Here is a 20521-nt window from a genome sequence, read left to right as displayed (position 1 = left end):
CCAGGGAGATGGCTCAGTAGAATAAGCATTTCCCTGGCAAGTGCAAGGGCCTGAGTTCAATCCCCGGTTCCGCAAAAAAAAAAAAAAACAAAAAGAAAGAAAAAAGAAAAAGTAAAAGTAAAAGAAAACAACACTGAGAGTCCATCTCACCCCAGAAAGCATGGCTATCATGAAGAAATCAATAAATGATGAATGCTGGTTAGGCTGTGGGGAGAAAGGAATTCTTTTGTGTATGTGTGTATTGTACTGGGAACTGAACTCAGGATCCTGTGCTAGCCAAGCAATTGCTTATTCTACCGATCTATCTCCCCAGGCCCAAGAAAGAAATTCTCCATTGTGATGACACTGTAAAATGGCACATCCGCTATGTATATCAATATGGAGACTCCTCAAAAGCTAAAACCAAAAATTTGTTTGATCTAGGTAATCCCCTTCTAGGTATCTTCCCAAAGGCTTAAATACCACATACTATTATGGTGTATGCATACCTGCGTTTATAGCAGTGGAACTTATAATAGCTAACTCTTGGAAACACCAAAGTAACGACAAACATCAATAGATGCATGTATTAAAAAAAGAGGTATTTATATTTACGTTGAAGTACTACTCTGGGGCCCAGGGAGATAGCTTAGTAGAATAAGCACTTGCCTGGCAAGTGCAGGGTCCTGAGTTCAATCCCCGGTACCGCAAAAAAAGAAAAAAAAGAAGTACTACTCTGACACAGTGCAGGAGAGTCTTGAGTCATTAGTAGAAACATGGATGCACCTTGAGACCATAATGGTAAGATGTTAAGCAAAGTAACTCAGACATACAACCTTAGATATCACATTGTTTTTCTTATATGAAATATATATTGAAATATGTGAACTATATATGTCTTATATAGAAATATATATATTTCTCTTATGTGAAATATATATTGTCTTATATGAAATGTATATAATAGGAAAAAGCAAAACACATTGTAATCCATCACATAATGTACCCAAAAGTGTACCTTGACTTAGCACAATATTCTTACATATTTTATAGATTATTCAGCCAATGAGTCTAATTTTTAAGCTGTATCTAATACTGTTAACTTTATAAAGCCTTCTAAAATAAATGAATGAATTTTTGCTGGAAAAATAAGGAGGGAGCAGAATGAAGGGGGAATAAATTAATCATTGGAATGTGCTACATACATGCTCCAATGTCCTATAGTGAAGATGTGTACTTTTCAGAAGTGTACTAACAAAAGGCAGATGAAGAAGGATAATAATTTGATCTCTTCCTTCCTGAATATATTCTTCTATTTCTTTCCCTTACATGATTGTTCTGTCTAGCACTAGAAGTATTGGGTTGAACAGGAGTGGTGATAGCAGAATCCTTTTCTTGTTTTTTATTTTGGAAAAAAAGATTTTAGCTTTTCTCAATTGATATGATTTGGGAGTAAGTGTCTGATAAATCACTTTCATCAAATTAGTGTCCTTCTTTACCTATTTCTTCAGACTATGGGTTGGATTTTGTCAAAGGCTCTTTCTATATCTGTTAACAGGATCATCTGATTTTCATCCCTGCTTCTGTTTATGTGGTGTATTACATTTATTGATTAGCATATATTGAACCATACTTGCATTTCTGGATTGACACCTACTTGGTCTTATGTATGATCATTTTGGTGAATTTTTGCATTGTATTTGCCAGTATTTTGCAAACTCGCATGGCCATTTGATTCTGGGAATTTTTAAATTTTTTCCTTGATTTCTTCATTGACTCACTGTAAAAGCGTGTGTTATTTAATATCCAGGTAATTATAAAAGTTCTGTATTTATTTTGTTTCTAGCTTCCATGTGCTATGATGTGAAGGCATACATGGTATAGTATCGATTGTTTGGTATTTATTTAAGGCAGCTTTGTGGGCTAGTGTGTGGTCTCTTTTGGAAAAAGCTTTGTGTGCTCAAGAGCGTGTATTCTGTTGCAGTGAGACACTAAATCTGTTTGTTTAAAGGTTCAGCTCTAATATTTCTTCGGTTTTTTGTTGAGTTACTGTTTGTGAATGTGGGGTACTGAGATCTCCCATTATGGTTGTGTTATGATGTATTTGATCTTTTATGTCTAGTAGTGTTAGCTTTACTGTTGAGCGCGCCAGCACTGGGTATGTATACATGTACCATTGTTACCACTTTGTGTTTAACTGTTTTCTTAGCTAACATGTACTGACTTTCTTTGCCTCTTGTGATCAGTGTTAGTTAAATTCCACGTTGTTGTAGACTCAGGATCCTACCCCTGTGTGCCATGGAGGAACCAGCATCTGACCACTGCAGCATTGTCTTTGTACTTCAGGCTGTCAGACCAGCCCTACAATTTGCATTAACCACTTTTCTGTTGCTACAAAAAAATACCCAACACCTGCAACTTAGGAAGAGAGGTTTATTTTGGTTCAGTTGTCAGAGGTCAAAGGTAGAAGTGCCATGGTGGAAAAAGCTGCTCACATCAGAAAACACAAAGAGAAGGGAGAAGCCATGGCCAAGGACACACCCTAGCCTGCACTTAGGTGACCCACATCTTTTGGCGAGGCCTCATAATTTTTTTTTTCTGGAAAAGGTAGATTTTTAAAAACATTTTATCACTATGTTATGTAAGGCAGTTGCAAAGTGATTAGAAATTTCTGAAAGGGTATTAATTTTTTGTTTGTTTGTTTTTTAAAGTGCTCATCCTTACATAAATAGTATCTAGTACTCCATTAGGATACTGTGGTTCAAGAGGCCCTGGTCAAGTAATTTCCCAAACAAAACTCCTCCAGTCCACTGGGAATGGGGCAGCAAAGGACACAGAAATTGAGGCTGGGCTGGGCCAGGGCCCAAGGTGCTCAAAGCCAGACAGGCTCCAAACAGGGAGACCCTGTGGTTTTTCCTGGGACACTGCTTCAATTGTGGTTCCATTAGTCAACACATTAGCTCTTCAAAAGGGAAGAATGATTAATTACTGTAATAAGGAGGTCATTGTATTCTTTGGACTATGTCTCCTAATAATATTTAGCACATTCTGATGGTTATCAAAAAATAGCCTCCATGGTTTGAGGTAAGAAGTCGGCTGTCCACTGAGCTGTGTAATTCCTGGTGGACAATACATGACTGATAAGCTACAAATGATGTTGTTTTATGTTATAAAAAGACTAGCTTTCTTCATTTATTGTGTTCATAGGTATTTATGCTTAAGTCAAAGTTAGGCTTATTAAGTGATTAAAGGCAATTTTACTATAGTAGCATGTACTTATTTTATTCTAAAAGAATAAAATACACAAGAGGAACAAGTTTTATTTATTTATTTATTTTGCAACTTGTGAAGTTGAGTTATTTTGCTGATGTAAGATACCAGCAACTCACTTGAGGACCATGCCACCTTCTGAAAATGCCATGCACTTACTTCTTATGTGTATCAAAGGTCTAGCTTGGGTGGCTTCTGTATCAGCCATGGCCACAGCCTGGGAGTAGGGACTTTGTAGTTCAAGACAAGATGTCTGAGAGGCTGCCTGGCACAGCGTGTGCATGGTCCCTTGGGCTTGTCTGTCTTCCTCTTTAAAGAGCTGATTTGGCTGACTGATCAAGAATAGTCTCTCTACTGAGTCACAGGAAAGATCTCTGTGATAACATGTAAACTGGGAGGGCCACAGAAGGCCCAGGTGGAGGCGGTGGGCCAGGCAGTTGGCCACCAGCTTCTATGTGACGGTCATACCAGCTGCGCTGTACACTTTGAAGACTTTCTTAATGGCACTGACAGAGGCAGCCCTCCTCAGGTCCAAGCTCAGCTTACAGTTTTTGGCTGGCGGTGCGCGTGGCTTGCCTGGAAGAATGCTTCATCGTATAAGCCAAGCTAGTGTGACAATGTGCACATTTTTCTCTGACGCCCTCAATATCCTGTCCCAGAATTCTGCTGTTGGGATGATATGAATTGCTCCACCATGCTTCCTAAGCTTTCTGGAACAGACCTGAGCAAGGGGCAATTAGAATACATCTCATATTTGAAGGTCAATGGGCCACAGCTGACATGATTTAGATTCGTTAGCCATGCAGAGTAAGATACTGTCATTCCTGTGGCATTCAAGTAGAGATCTGGAATAATGATGATGTTCCTCTCCAGGAAGATCTTATCAGCTTCCAGAGTGGTACAGGCCCGACTTTCTTTCTAATCTTTTATTTATTTATTTGGTATATGGTCTTCCTATGCAGCTTGGATTCATAGTGATCCTCCTGTCTCAGCCTCTCAGTGCAGGGGTTATAGGCATGTGCCACCATGCCATTTCAGTGGCTGGCATGGCATGTGGCACTGGGGATTGAACCTGGGTCCTTGCGCTTGCCAGGCAGGCACTTAGACCACCAAGTTATCTCCCCAGCCTGGCCCCAACTTTTAACAGCACATTCAGACATGCACTCAATGATGGATAAATCTACTGATGACAAATCTACAGCTGTGGATAAATCTACAGCCCCGCCTCCACCTTTCAAAAGGCCCATCTCAGAATCCATGAGATTTTGAAGAACATTTTAGATCTAGACCATAAAAGATATCATCAAATACCTTTCCTGTATCTGTTGAAAAGATACTTTTTATTCATCTTTCAAAATGCTAATCAACCTATATTATTAGAATAAATCTATGTTAGTTGTATTATTCTTTAATTGTATTTTTGAATTTAATTTTCTTTTTTAAGTTTTTTATTAACTTTATTGAAAATCAATAATTACCTATATTAAAAATTATAGGCAAATATTGAAATGTGAAAGATATAAGATGTAGACAGTGAATTTTGGAGAAATATTTCTGAAATGAATACATGAGATTAATAATTGATTGCGCATTGTAAATAATTTACAAAATCAAATGAATATAACAATAAAAATCATCCAAAATAATAATGAAGAAGAAAGAATTTATAGAACAGTCATAATAGTTCTCTCTGTGTCAAAATTAAGAAACTTACATTCATATAATTAGAATTCTCAAAGTAGAAAAGGGTAGGAAATAAATATTTAAAGATTTAAAATTTCTGAATTTAGTTGAACTTATAACACCACACTTCCAAGAAAAATGAACCTTTTACACAAGAAATTTGAATAAAATCACACAGAAATACACAAAAATGAAATTGTCCAAAACTTATTGTAAAGAAAAAATCATTAAAGCACATACATAAAAAAATTAGCTATGGAAGAAAAAAATTAAATACCATCTTATTCCACATTAGGAAAAAAAAAAAAGACCAGCCCAAGAGAACCAGCAGCTTCCAACAGGTCCAACAGCTTCTCCAAACTGCTTCCCTAACAGCTTCTCAACAGCAGTTCTTATATAGCTACAATCTCTTAATTCAATGAGTAGAGGGATTTGTTCTAATAGTATTTGTAAATAGGATATCATGGCTGCATCTTGTACAAAAATTAACCACTAGGAAGACAGTATGCAATGTGTTAATTATTGAAACTGTCCTCCCAATTTCATTTGAAACTGTCTCATTGCTATTTGTTTCTCAATAAAATTATGGAAAAAATAAGAAAAAGAAAAAAAATAGACCAAGTGTATAAGAAACTAGACTAACTAAAAGACTGAAAGAAAATAAAAAGATCTGTCCTCTTTGAATTTTATACTTAGCAAACATACCTATGAAAACTAGAATGTTTTCCAGTTATACAAACTCAAAATATTCTAATACCTCCAAATGTAGCATATAGGAAATAATAAAGAACATTATTCAGAAGGCAAGAGAAGTTGCTGTATGATCTTTGATAAAGAATAAAGACCTCTCAAAATAATAGTTATGCAGGACTATGTAAAATATATTAGATGAACCCATTTAAAAGGTCATTAAAGATTTATACAAAACAGTATCAATCTTATGTCAGGTTTTACACATTTTTTCATGCATATGTCTGTGTGTGTGTGTGTGTGTGTGTGTGTGTGTGTGTGTGTGTAAAAGACAAGGAAGAAGTAATATAAAGTCAATGGAAAATGGAAATATACTTTTTAAAGTTACTAATACTAGAAAATATCATACCGTGTCTTTTAAGTAGATTGTAAGTCAAAGATACAGTACAAATCTTAAAACAAAAATTAAACAATATTCAGAAAATTAAATATTAACTAATTAAAAATTAAATGTTTCAAAACAATTGAACTAAGAAAAAGTTTTCATGATAGTAAAGGATTACTAAAAATAAAACAAGATAAATACTGGAATGGCAACTAAATGACCAGCACTTCTAACAGTTTGGGGACAGGGTATCACACAAAGTTCTACTACATTATAGACATGGATAGTGTCCATGACACTTATTGGTGGCCAGGTGTCACTTGTGGGACTGAGCTACTATTTCCTTGATATCCACCCTGTAGACCCAGATAGACTCATGCTTGCTAGGGTGCAGGAGAAGTCCACTTGTGGAGTATGTTTATGGGAATATTTTGCTGCTGTATATAGAAGAATAACTGAAAGACTGCTTTTGTATACCTCTTATTCTCCTGCATTTGTTTGCCCTATTTGATGGGTTCTTTCCATTCTCATTCATGGAGTTGTAGTTATTTTACTCCCTCTCTAGAACATCTTTTAGTAGTCTATATAGGCTTGGCTTTGTTATCATGAAACTCTTTAAGTTGTTCTTTGCCATGGAAGTATTTCACTTCTCCATTATACTTGAAAGAGAGTTTTGCAGTGTGTGTCAGTCTGGGTTGGAATTTGTTTTCTTGCAATACTTGTGGTACTTTGCTCCATGCTCTTCTTGCCTTGGTGTTTTGTGAAGAGAAATCTGCTGTTATTCTGATGGGTTTTCCCTTAAATGTGACCTGTTTCTTTGCTTTGGAGGCTTTTAGTACAATGTTCCTGTGCTGAATTTCTGGAATCTTGATTATTATATGTCTGGGAGTGGTTTCATTGGGTTGATGCTATTTGGAGTTCTACATGCTTCGGTTCTCTGAATGTCAGATTGTTTCCCCATATTTGGAAGTTTTCTGCTATTACTTCTGCCCATATTCTTTTTATATCATTTGTATTGACTCCTTTTTTCTCATTGATGCCTATTAGTCTCACATTGTTCATCTTTGCATCATCTTGCAGGTGTTGAATTATTTTTTCCTGCATCCTAGTTGTTTTTAAGAGATCTCTTCTTACTTTTTCACTAGCTGCAGTGGTGTCTTTAAGGTCTGAAAGTCTATTCTCACTTTCATTCAAATGGTTTTGCAAGCTTGTGATTGAGGTTGTGTTTTCCTATGTAGCACTTTGAATCTGCTTCGTGTATTCTATATCTTTCCTATATTGCTTATTCAAGGATCCCATCATTTTTATTTTCTGCTCTTTTTTATCAGTATCTTCTCTAGGAGCACTTAGTACCTCTTTCATTATAGTTATCATTTCTTTTTTTACTTCAGAAATTATTTCTGATCTGATTTCCTCTATTGCTTTCTGTAGTTGTTTCTTTATTTCAGATGCTATTATTTCAGAGATTTTAAGTGTGTGATTTCCAATTTTTTCTATGCTAGTGTTTTCTGCATTTGTTCTGGGTGGGCTTGGAGCCTGAGAATGCATTTTCTTCTTCTCTTAGTCATTTTGTATATCACTGTCTTCTGACCTTTGGTGTACAGCTTAGATAGAGTTATTACCTTAGCACTAGTTCTGGATCTATGAAGTTCAGACTCCTCCGGGTGGGTGTAGCTTGGGTCTGGCTGCTGTGTTCCTCCTCTTCCTGTGGCAGCCCTTGGAGTTGAACCCTCTGTGCCACTCTGGCAAGGTGTTCTGTTCCTGAATCAGCTGGATGGGCTTTGCCTCTAGCCTCTTTGCAGGAAGTTCTGTTGCAGGGTTCCACACTGGGCTTGTACTCTGGGTCAAATGAAGATCCAGCGGGTCCCACGTGGTCTCATTCACACTCTGGGCCTGGATCTGGATCAAATCAGGATCCGGTGGGCCCCGGCATTCTCACTCACATGCCACCATGCCTGGGTCAAATCTAATTTTCTTTTTTTTTTTTTTTTTTTTTTTTCATGAAATTGAAATTTACTTGGTTTATTACTACAGATCAGTGAGAAAAACTTCAGATTCCTGTGTTCACTAAGAAATACTATTTTTATTCTGTTTGATATATAAGGACATAAAAAGACATGAAATTTAGGAAAGAGGTAGAAATTTAATCCGGAATTTGAATGCCTTTCATGATTCTGAACTTCTGTGTTTCTTCCATTGCAGGATAAAATCTGAAGCAAAACAATAAATTATATACATTCATCTGCATCTTCACTCAGTACCATGCTTTCAACCTCCACTAGATTGGCCTTCTTCTCACACACAAATCTGTTGTACGTAGTGCAGTCAGTGAAATAAATCGTTTTTTTGTACACATACCTACATTGCATCTCATTTATGTTTATTGTATGCCTGAAAGAGAAAAATTTATACGTGTCAATTTGGACAATTAAAACACATTTACAGGGGGAAAAAAAGGTAAAATTGAATTTGTGCTCAGAGTATCAAGCGCATCAAAGTTGATCATTTAAATTAATATATAAATCATGCGAAACACCTCTCCATCCCCACTCCCATCCTGTCTATCCTACTTTTCCACATCTGGAATATTTGCTGCCATTTGATTCCAAACATAAAACCTAACTTGATATCTAGTATGATTTAAAATAATGTTATTTCATAAAATTCTCTGCCCTACCTAGCTCAGCAGCCAATTTATTTCCTCAAGTGTTTTTCATAATCATCAAAACCAGAGATTAACTTATTAACGGTAAATGCAACATCACCCTATTCCATAATAAATTGTTTTTCCATGTTCCATAATTGCAAACCCATGTATTTTCTGCCTTTTCAAAATAAAATTCCACCTACACACTCTCTTAGCACACACATTATTTTTACCTTCACCTAAGTGAAAACTTGAAGATCTATATCCTTCTCATGTGTACACATCTCAACTTCCTTCTGTCTTTTCATAGCCATTGACCAAATAGAGAGCCACTTGTCCTCATGACCTACACTCTTACAACTATTATTTCTGTCTGAAAGATAGAAAATAGACAAAAAAAGTTCGTATTTGCTGTATGGCCTGGAGGGGTGTATATCTCAGTACTTCCTTTCAGTGTGCTGTTGTCGCTACAGTGTCGCCCTGCGCTCTGTTCACTACAGACTGACCAATATATGATATACATTGAGTGTTCACTGGGTAGAAATTTTAAGATCTTTCTTTAATACTATCTGCTTTCCAAATTTTAGGGATTATAAAATAAAAAAGGAATTTGGACACTTTGTACATCTAAATCCCTGGCTTTTCTTTTTACAAGCAGAATAAATACCATGTATAAATTCACTTAAATTGGATACTTCTAGACACATTCCTAAGTATACTATACAACACATTCTTTAATATATTTATGTATACCATGTAAACAATATGCTACACTGGAGCATATATTCTTTTTCTTCCCATAATTTTATTGATAAACAAATAGCAATGAGACAGTTTCAACCAAATTGGTAGGACAGTTTCAATAATTAACACATTGCATACATTCTTCCTAGTGGTTAGTTGCTGTACAAGATGTGGACATGATATCCTACTTACAAACACCACTAGAACAAATCACTCTATTCATTAAGAGAATGTAACTATATCTCTATCCCAACAACTTTGAATACACAGATACAAAATGGACATTCATCTGTATATCCTTTTTTTGTTAAGTTCCGTTACTTGAATATTATAGGTGTATTAACTCAGCAAAATATTCTAAAAGAGTCCAGTAGCCCGTAATAATATTGGGTCTTCCGCTTGACTGGCAATGTCAGAAATTGTTGACCTGAGTCCCCTACAGCTCATCATGGCTTTACTTCTTATATTTCGTTTTTATACTTTTCTGCTGGATGGTTAAGACCAAGGAAAAGCAGGACCTGTGCAACAAGAGTTGTAGCTTTTGGGTGTGATAAGTTCAGTGAAATCCCCTCAGGATTTATCCTGAAATCCTGTACCTCAGATGGTAGAACCTTTGTCAGTGTCAGCTATGTGTGGAGCATATATTCTTAATATTGAAAGGCTCTTCTCATTCATCTATTAACATTTCAGCCTTTTTTTATTTTACATATAAATGATTTTAAAAAGTTTCAATGCAAACCAAATTCTGTTTATTCTGTATAATCTATCTTAAACTTTTATCACACTAGCTTCCTTTTATCCCTTCAATAATTAAATCAGTCTGCACATACTATTTATACTTAAGTAAATCTAAGGATGATTCTCATTTTTCTTCAAATCCTAGAAATTAGCCCATATCGTTGCAGGCAGCTGAGTTAGATTTAAAAAATATTATAGGTAGTCAGGCAGGGCTAGGCCCTCAAGGAGACGGTATGAAAGACAAGATGACTTTGCAACTTGAGAGATCAACCCCTACTTTGGGCTGGACTTCAAGACAAAAGAGAAAACAAGTGCAGCCACATACCTCCCTGAAGACAGGCACCCAAGATTGACATTCTAGATGAGTCTCTCACCTTACGGACTCCTGGAAGTCACTAACCCAGCCCCCTACAGCAAAAGCCCCTGTTCTGTATTCATGCCGGCTTGCTACACCCACTTGCTACATGACCTATTTCCCATTTGGTCCTGGATCCAATGTTACCTGAGCAGTTGTGCTTGTAATCTTATTGGTTGACCACAATTTTGTCCCACCTTGTGCACACCTAGTGAGTTCCCATGTTCTTCACCTTTCACCTGCCTCATAATGTGGTTTTACTCTGGAAAAGACAGATTGTGGGGCAACCTGCTCGGGTCCTCCTTCTGTCCCACTCTTGGACAAGAGCCTTCTTTCCCCCAATAAATATATTCTGCTCTTAACCTCTATTGTTCCTAAAATTCATTCTTTGGTTTTAGAGAACACATACTCAGCCCAGTTATCTTTCAGGTTGGGAGTTCCATTCCCCCATATCAATATCATATATTTATTATGGTCCAGTAAATTTTAATGGCTTCTGTAATTTTCTTACATACTAGCATTATTTATAGAAAGACTTCCTAATTCTACTGACTATTAAAGGCACATTAGTGATTATCAAAGTAATGATATTTGAACAACTTCCTGGATCAGAAAGGCTAGTGCCCAAAAGGATTGGAAAGAATGCAATATTGTAATCTGCACTGTGCCTGAGGAAAACATCTCTCTCTGAACCCAGCTATAAATATTCAGTAAGAATCAAGACTCACCTGGCAGAGGAGATAATGTTCTCATCCACTTCCTCTGAGTTTTTGTGATCTTGTTTTGGAGATAATCCCATCCAGTAAACTCTTGATCTCTTATCTACAAATTCCTGTAGTAAATAGAACTGATTTCTTTCAAAACTGTCTTGTACTTTTGTGACTACTTTCATTTCAATTTGTTACAAATTACTGCAGATAACATTTTTGGCATTAAACTACTACTTTGCAATGCTAAATGTTGGTACTCTGGTAGAGAGAAATTCCCTCTACATCCATTAACTTTTGGGCATGATTGTAAGCCCAGAATTGCTTGCCAAGCACTTACAACCTAAGCTTTGGTCTGAACGGTAGTGCAATCCAGTCCAGATTGGGCCACTGACCTTAGCTGGAAGGGCTTACACTTTTTTTGGTGAACAGTATTGTGTAAAATGGTTCTTTATATATCAGTATATGCGTGTTTTGTGCATAAGTAGTATTTGTTTTGCTATTCCTATTGTTAAATTACTGTATGATATAAGCAGGATATATATATATATATATATATTTGTGCAAATTTAATGTAACACATTATATATGATGATAAACAATTTGCTTTACAGCTAAAAAAAATTTAAAAATAGAAGAATTGAAAGCATTTCTAACTAAAGATTTCACCAGTTTTATAGTATCGCTTCCTGTATCATAAAGGACCCATTAGTTGATCCATCATGAAAAGTTTAGCAGCTTTTGGATTCAAGTATTTGACTTGTAAAAATTTAGTCCAGAGTCACAGGAGGCAGTTAATGACTATAAACAAGAGTTAAAGGAAACAGAAGCAAGGCAATTTGGTTATAGAGTAGAATTCAGGACTAGTTTAAAACCAGAGCAAAATAAAAAGTATTTTGCTCTTATTCTGGGTTTAAAATGAATTCACTTTTGAATATTATGATGGGATCATCTGAAAATGATCTAGGAGAAAGAGATTGTAGATTGCTTTTTCCCTCTTCGATATAGGATGAAATATTTCTTACAGTAGGGAAGCTGTGAATCTATGAAATATAATTTTGCATAAAATATAAAAATATAATTACTACAACAAAGACCGGAAATATTAAGTAGTATTTCAAATACAGAGAAGTTACTTCTACTTGACAAGAAAGAGAAAGAAGAGAAATCAAAATTTTAAAAAAAGAAAGCTATCAAAACACAGTGCAACATATTTGTTCCAAATTTGCAAAATGAAAACATCTCCCTCTGTAGTCTCTTTTTTTTTGGGGGGGGGGCTGGCTGAGAATGTCTTCAGGGCATTTTTGGCTGGCTAGAGTTGTGGGGATCAAACCACAGCAGCAACCTGAGGCTGACTGCTTTGTTGAAGCAGCCACTTAGACAACTGAGCTAAGGGGCAGGCTCCTCCCTCTGTAGTCCTAATGGAGTTGATAATCTTCAGGAATATCTCTAAATTCTATGTTTATAGAAAATATTCACAAATCATGTTCTAGGATTGAGTCTAGAATTCCAACTTAAAAAGTTCACAGTCCTGAGGGTTCTGGTAACCTTTTTTCCTTTTTTTTAACCCATGAGCTTCAAAAGACTCCTGGGCTAAGGTCGTAAAGTAGAATTTTATAGAGTTTCTCTTGGCTGTGGTTCCCTGATACAAGTATGAAGAGTCTCATTCATCTCTCTCCTAACTAAAACAAGACAAAATCAGGACTCTGGGTTCTCCCCAACATGTTCTCCTCCTGTCTACTCCATAATGGGAGCAAAAGATTTCTTTCCTCACAAGGAGAGACAGCTGAGGCTTACCAATATAATGTTGTCGTCAGTCTGCAACAAGCTGGCGTTCTGTGCAGAACATGACCTCTCACTCTCTTGCCATGTTTTACTTATTTCAGAGAAGAAATAACAGTTATTCTTGTACCATATCCAACTGTTTGGACAAGGTTTACATTTGTGCCCTGCAAAAAGAACATAGGTTTATTTGGTTTTATGATAGGCTTCATCATTGTTATTATTTCCTTAACCCTCTCTATGACACTGTTACAAGTTTACTGGTTTTTTCTTTCATAAGTGAGAGGTAAATTGAATCCTGTCCTCAAGATCCTTATGTATCATCTCAAAGTGTGTGATGCATAACTTGAACAAAAAATTTAAATCTAAAGTAAATACTTGGATTAAAATGTACATTCTGGGGCCTGCAAAATAGCTGAGCAGACTAAAGTGCCTGCTTAGGCAAACTTAGGCCAGCACAGGGACCATGGTTCGATCCCAGGCACCACATGCCATGCCAGCCCCACCCCCAGGGAAGGCTGAGATGGCCAGAGTCCAGGTGTGGTGGCACAAGGAGGATCACCACAAGTCCAAGCTGCGTAGTGAGACCTGTGACAACAAAATACATTTTTAAAAAAATGTACATCCCTATATCAAGACACCTAGTAAATCTCCCTTTTTCATTCTTGAACTTATGTCTGGTAAGAAAAACTAATTACAGGAAGCATTCTGTACAGTAAGAATCAGTCCTATGTATCTACATCAATCCTGCCTTCTCCCATTTGAATACTAGTGCAGCTTTTCATGATCTTTAGAAACATGCTTTCATCACAAAACCTGCTGAAATATATGAAGCTATTGTGAGACCAGTTTTCCTCAATTCCAAATGTGAAACTGACAGTTTATTTCTTTCCTATGGCCTTTTAGTCCTCAATCATTGGCTGAAATTTATAAATGAGATCATTGATAGGAGGTGCCCTACCTTCCTGTCATCAATCTATCCCAGTGCCTAGAACAGTAGTAAATTTCAGATTACAGAAACTGTGCTCTATTTTCATCCCCTGATAATCTGGTAACTTGAAGTAATTGCTACTTTTGTTTCCTCTAACTATATGGAAATATGTGAGTACTGCACGCCCCACATGTAATTTCTTCCCTGTCATTCATACTCTGGTGATCCTATATTAAAAAGTCGCCGGCAAATGACAGTTTAATTTTTATTTTCCAGTAAATAGCTCTGAAAGTAATTTAGGATTACCTGGTTCTTTTTTATTCAGCTCCCGACATAATTTGGTGGCAAAATTTTGCAGAGTAATAGAGAGATTTCTTATATTTTCAGACTTATTTATGTTAGCTATCAGTTGGAGAGAAAGGTTTCTCTGAAGTTCTTCTTTGACATTTTGCAATGCATTCAATTTTTCTTTTTCTGTCTTCAAAGTGGTATAAACTGCAGACACACACATACACATACACATACACATACACATACACATACACATACACATACAGAGAGAGAGATAGGAGAAATTATAAACCATCAATTGAATTAAAAATATTTACAAAACTAGTAGTGTTTAAAATACTAATAGTTAGGGGAAAAGCCATGATACAGAAGTAGAGAAAGAAACTAAGTTTACATAATGCTTTATAATATACTCCCTATTTTTACAAAGCTCCAATACAAAGAATGAACTTTGGATATAAAATCCACAAAATTCTAGACACTTTCAATCAAAGACGGGTAATACTTACATATGCTTCCTACTACTGCTAGTCCAATAAGCAGCAGAAGGCATACGACAGTCAGCATTAAGGCTGTTGGACGCCACACATAGGAACAAGCAGGACATGCTGTGGAAGGCAAAATCAGCAAAGAGCATTAGAAATGGAACACAGTTTAGTTTCACTCACCTGTTCTGTCTTTATTTCCTAATATTAACTTCTAAATGAACCTGGTTGTCTAGAAATCCAAAGACATTTAAAAAATATTTGAGTGCATTAAACCAAGAACAGGTGAGAAATGGTTAGTTTTGCTCATGAAATGGTACTCCTAAGCCAAGATGTTAACTGGTGGAGTGACTGCAGAAGCGAAGAGGCAGAGATAAGTGTATAAAAGACAGAGAAGAAAATACAACCAGAATAGTGAAACTTGCTGCTCAAAGTTGAGGAAAGTGAGCAGCTGGCAGCAAATAGAGATGTTCATTGGAGTATCATTTCCCTGAGTGGAAGGTTTTGGTTGTGAAAGAAAACAGCTTCAGGGTTTGTGTTTTCCCCATATAGTGCTATGAGCTTGGCTGTCCTTCCCTAATGACTTGTGAACACCTCATTGGCACACCTCATCATCTGTCACAAATCCTCATTAAAAAGTTTGCATTTTTAGGGGCCAGTGAGATAGCTTAACTGTCTAAAATGCCTGTTTAGGCAAGCTAAGGCACCTGTAGGGAACCATGGTTCGATTCCCAGAACCACATGCAGTGCCAGCCCCACCCTCAGGACAGGCTGAGCTGGCCAAAAAAAATTTGCAGTTTTATGATTTTAGCAAAAAATTTTATTAAATGCTTGTTTTTAAAACTGGACAATAATGGGCTGGGTAGAGGGCTCAGTACAATAAGAGCTTCCCTGGCAAGCGCAAGGGCCTGAGTTCGATCCCTGGTTCTGCAAAAAAAAAAAAAAAAAACTGAACAATAAGGCCTAGAACACATTTTCCTATAAAATTATGAAATGTATATTATGAATTATTATCAAATTATCACATGACTTAAATGACCATCATGTGAAAACGAGCTATTTCAAGAAACTATAATTCAAGGACAACATGGTAATCTTACTATACTTCTGAAATGTTTTACACCTCTCAGTTGGCAGGACAATATTGTAAAACCCAGAAAGAATTGAAATGAGAACATTTGTTTAGATCTTAAAAAAAAACTATTAGTGAAAGAACTAAGAGGGGCCAGAGATGGCTCAGTGGAATAAGCGCTTCCCTGACAAGCGCGAAGGCCTGAGTTCAATTCCCAGTTCTTCCAAAAAAAGAAAAGACAAAGATAAATCTTCATGACCTTCAGTTTGACAGTAGATTCTTAGATATGACACCAAAAGTATAAGCAACAAAAGAAAAAAAATAGATAAGTTGAAAGAACTAAGATCTTATGTAAGGTTAGAATTATGAATTCAAGTGCATATTGGCTTATGGTTAGAATTACAAATACAAGTGTATGTATTTATACATGATATTTTTTCATTTTTGTATATGTTCTATCACTTAAAGTTATGCAGTGAGTACTTCCTATACACTAGACAGTATTGTAGATACAAATAATGCAAGAGTAGCAAGACATGCAAGACTGTTCTTGTGGGCTACATTTTATAGTGAGGAAGCAAAGTGATAGGCTCATTGCAATTTGGACTATGGGTTGCAGAAGCCTGAAACTGAGATACAGAAAGTAAATAGTTCGGTGGAAAGCAGCATGCAAAATAAGTGGAAAAGGCATTATAGGCAAGAAGATTTGGTTTGAAGTCTGTAATTTGGTGGAAAGGCTTATTTCAGGAGCAACAAATTCAGAGTGGCTAAAGAGATGTGGCCATTGTGAAAATGATTTTTGAGGATGTCAAAGAATGAAGTGAAAGTTCCACATGAAAGGGGAAAGGGCTTTGAATTTCAGAAGGAGATAGGTCATAAGGAGGCATTTGCATGTTGTTGTATTTGGAGTTAAATGAGAGTACAGGATCACTTATAGGAAAATATTGACTGAAACAAGAAAAGGAGAACCAGAACACAGCCCTGAGGGTTCAGTCAAATAGTGTTTGATGTATAAGGAAGAGTAACAACAAAAACAAAGCAAAACTCCAAATCAAACTGACAAACAAACAACCCCTACCACCAACAAAGTAGCCACAGGGATAACAAAAAACCAAAAGGATATGTCCAGGAGAAGAAGTAAAGAAAATTTTTTCAAGATACACTGTTCACATTTTGAATCCTACAGAAAAATGAAGAAATAGAAGGGTAGAAATATGAAAACTGGGCTAAAATGAGTAGTCTGCCCATGACCTTCTTAAAAAGAGGGAAGGAGCCTGAAGAACTGGGAGCCAGGGACCAAAGTTGATGTTCTCTCTCTCTCTCTCTCTCTCTCTCTCTCTCTCTCTCTCTCTCTCTCTCTCTCTCTCTCACACACACACACACACACACACACATCAGCATTTTATTTTGAAAAAAAACAATCACAACAATATCTGTCTTATACAACTTATGTTTCTTGTCCTATGGCTTCTTTTCATGCAGGAAAAAAGACTTCACAATCCAGTGGTTTGCAAATATGATCATGCCTCATGTCTTTAGAGTGTAAAACTTAAAAGCAGAAAATACTTGAAAGATTGAGAATGTCCAATGATCTAGTCAGTGTTTAAAAAACAACCCTTGTATCATTCTACATGAATGCTGAATTTTTACTAAAAATAAGAGGCTTGATTAAAAATTTAAATAGAATGATATCAATTTGATACAATTACAAAGTTACCCATACATGTATGGCTCAAAACTTACCTTTTGTCCCAGATGTGTCAGGCTCCTGGATATGTTCTGTCTTTCTGGATGCTGAGAATTTTAGATGTGCATAAGTAACTTCTTCAGACATTGGTGAATATGCAAAGAAAGCTCAGCAAGTGTTTTTAGGTTTGTTTGTTAGCCCGTTTTTAAAAGAGAAGAGAGCTAACTATTGCCTGTAACAGGGTCTGTAATTTTAAACTCCCTTTTACAACCTACTGTACTCTATCTTATGAGTCTGCAAATAGGCCAAATACTTACATAGTACGGAGCATGCAAATGTTGCAAGAGGAAGCATCTTACTTCCTAATATGTCTTTCTTTTCCTCATTTCTACCTACCTACCAACTATACAAAATAGCTTTCAAAATGATCTTTCAGTAATCTTATTACCACCAAGCAAGGGTACACAAATCATTAGCACCATTTGGTGAAGAAAATATAGCAATGGATTTATTTTCAAGCAAAAAAAATCATGAGGAAAATGTAGTTCTCAAGACACTAATCCATAGCAGTGGCTTATGTTGTGTCTATACCACAACCAAGGTCTGAGAGAAGGGATCCTTTATCCTGGACAGAACCATGGACACAGAGGGTCCCCAGAGACAATGAGATGATAAAAATCATTCCCTCACTCCTGTGAGCCTTGGAGGAAGCTAGGACCTGGTTTCTCTAAGTAATCTAAGAAATCTATGCAGGTAACTGTGGTTCCAGAACTACACCGAGCGATTTCATGCTTGTGCCAGAGGTCTGTGTAGGAAGATTGTATGAACAGCTTCGCAGGGCACAAGGATCAGCCTTTCCGTCTCTCTGCATTGCTCCTCAATCCACAAGAGCCTCTTAGCTAAACTATCAGAAAAAAGGAAGGGCCTGAGGCACCCAGGTCAAACAGGTCTTATCAGCTGAACTCAACTTTCCTAGTACTCTTGATCTCTTTTCTTGATCAGTATGCAAGTGGAAGAATGAGGTAGACAATGTTTTTCGTGAAGTCTTGCCTTAATTTTCTTTAGTAATCTTTCTTGGAAACTCCTAGTGATATTACTACATGCAAACTATGCTCTTTATTACTTTTCTAAGAGAATGTATACATCTTTTTAAAAAATTTAGTTAAAATGTTGCTTCTGTTATACTAGGATAGGTAGTAAAAAAAAACACTCTCTACTATTACTAATAAAAATAAGTAGGAAAAAAATCACTAGTTCAAAGTAACTAGATATTTGCACAAACAAAATATAGAAAATTTTACAAACAAAATGTAGAAAAATTTACAACTTTTAAAGAAAGAATAAAAGTTAAATAAGTGCTTTGTGACTGAGCATTATTAAATTTATCAAAATATTTTATGTCAAGTTAAGACAGTAACAGGTTTTACTTGATACTTATTCTTTTTCTTTCTTTCTTTCTTTCTTTCTTTTTTCTTTTTTTTTTTTGTGGAACTGGGATTGAAATCAGGCCTTTGCTCTTGCCAGGCAAGGCTTATTCTACTGAGCCATCTCCCTGGCCCCTCACTTGATACTTAAAAGACTATTATACAGTATAATTAAACATAACCAGAAGAGGAAATTTTAAACATTTTTATTACAAAGAAATGAAAAAACGAGAGAAAAAAAGATAAACTAAATACCTTGATTTGATCATTCCATGAAGTACAAATTCATGGACACTTATAAAGGTGTACATTTATTATGTACCAACTAAATGAAATAGGCTATCAATAATTTGGACACATGTAAATATCTTTTTCTCTCTGTTGTGAGAAACTAAAATTGTAAATAAGAACTAAAATACATAATAGACATTGTGAAATAGGAAAAATAAGTTCAAATGGGAAGAGGTACAAGGGAGGAGGGGGTAAAGAACAAAGGGGTCTTGGCTACCTTTCCCTCCTTGCTGAGATAACATACCTGACACCTGGAGGCTTCAGTCCATACTCAGCTGGCTCCACGGCACGGTGGTGTGGCTCGGGGGCCACATGGACCAAGACATCAGCCGACAGCAAAGCAACAAGAGCAAAAGGGGGAGAAGCAAGCCTCTTTTTCCTGCTGTGTACTGTAAGGGGCTACCATCCCCTGGGCAGGTGTAGCATTCACGTCATCTCCATGCCCTCCTCTTGCACAGGCTCAGGATGTTTAGAAAGTGGGGACTGTGGCCCCCTGCTGAGTCACTTAGTTCAACTTCTAAGCTTCTCCAGTTGACTCGATGGACAGCACCCGAGAGGGGTAAGGACAGTCCTTTTCACTTCAGGATATAAAGTTGATGAGTTACTTAGTTTAGCTTCCAGACTTCTCAAGTTGACATCTGAGAAGAAAACAATGAGAAAAGAAAAATAAAATAGAAATGAAATTTTGTAAATAAGAAGAAGGGTGGAAGGGAAGGAAGGGGAATGGGGGCAAAATACAAATCAAGATATATCATGGACAGGTTCAAATTCCATATATGAATATGATTGTTATGTATATCTAAACTATACCAATATAATTAAGGATAAAAATTCATCTGAAAATGTAAGCATAAAAATACTGTCAGCAGAAATTACAGGAAAGAGTATTCAATACATAGGATTATTCCTTCATCTTACTATATACTTTTTTCACTTTTGCAACTCTTTAAGTCAAGTGTTATTATTACTACTCTTATTTTACAGATGGGGAAGTAAATTACAAAGTGGTTAAGATCTTACCCAACATCACAGTGGGGCAGAGTTGAAACTCAAAGAATGCTGCCTACATATTTCAGATCTACAGACTACAATGGGATGAGAACACAGCCTCAGTTATCTAATATCAAGAGTTAGATTCCAAATTCCACAAAATGTAGCCTCAATAATATATTTTTACTCCTTTATGTCAAGAAATATTCCTTCTGAAGAAACTCATCTCAGAATTTAGTGCTATAAACATATGAGCAAAATGGGAAAAATTATGGGCCTGTGCAAAGGTTTAAAATAAATGGTATATTCTGAGTAAATAAGAAATATTTCCTTATAAAATAGTGAAATGAACTTGAATAAACTTTAAGAT

At 36.2% G+C, this 20521-nt stretch overlaps 1 protein-coding gene across 6 annotated transcripts in view; it reads right to left on the bottom strand.

Moving 5' to 3' along the window:
• The window catches only part of Clec12a (C-type lectin domain family 12 member A), a 45236-nt gene extending 27508 nt beyond the window's left edge, over positions 1–17728 (bottom strand). Inside the window, exons 1-7 of one of the 6 annotated variants that reach the window (XM_023707409.1) lie at positions 17503–17728; positions 14712–14810; positions 14218–14406; positions 12996–13147; positions 11220–11323; positions 8366–8398; positions 4476–4571 (exon numbers count right to left, since the gene is read on the bottom strand). In XM_023707409.1, the coding sequence (XP_023563177.1) occupies positions 4553–4571; positions 8366–8398; positions 11220–11323; positions 12996–13147; positions 14218–14406; positions 14712–14810; positions 17503–17593 (687 nt within the window). In that variant the 5' untranslated portion in view covers positions 17594–17728 and the 3' untranslated portion in view covers positions 4476–4552. Of the gene's footprint in view, positions 1–4475; positions 4572–7807; positions 8399–11219; positions 11324–12995; positions 13148–14217; positions 14407–14711; positions 14811–17201; positions 17308–17502 lie in introns of those variants that run through there. The other 5 variants (XM_023707406.1, XM_023707410.1, XM_023707407.1 and 2 more) reach the window with 5 other exon arrangements.
• Positions 17729–20521: the final 2793 nt, after the last annotated feature.

Source organism: Octodon degus, unplaced genomic scaffold, assembly GCF_000260255.1.
Source record: "Octodon degus isolate 3935 unplaced genomic scaffold, OctDeg1.0 scaffold00288, whole genome shotgun sequence".
Classification (NCBI taxonomy): Eukaryota; Metazoa; Chordata; class Mammalia; order Rodentia; family Octodontidae; genus Octodon; species Octodon degus.
Note: the sequence above shows the minus strand (reverse complement) of the source record. Positions and strands in the feature narration are given on the sequence as shown.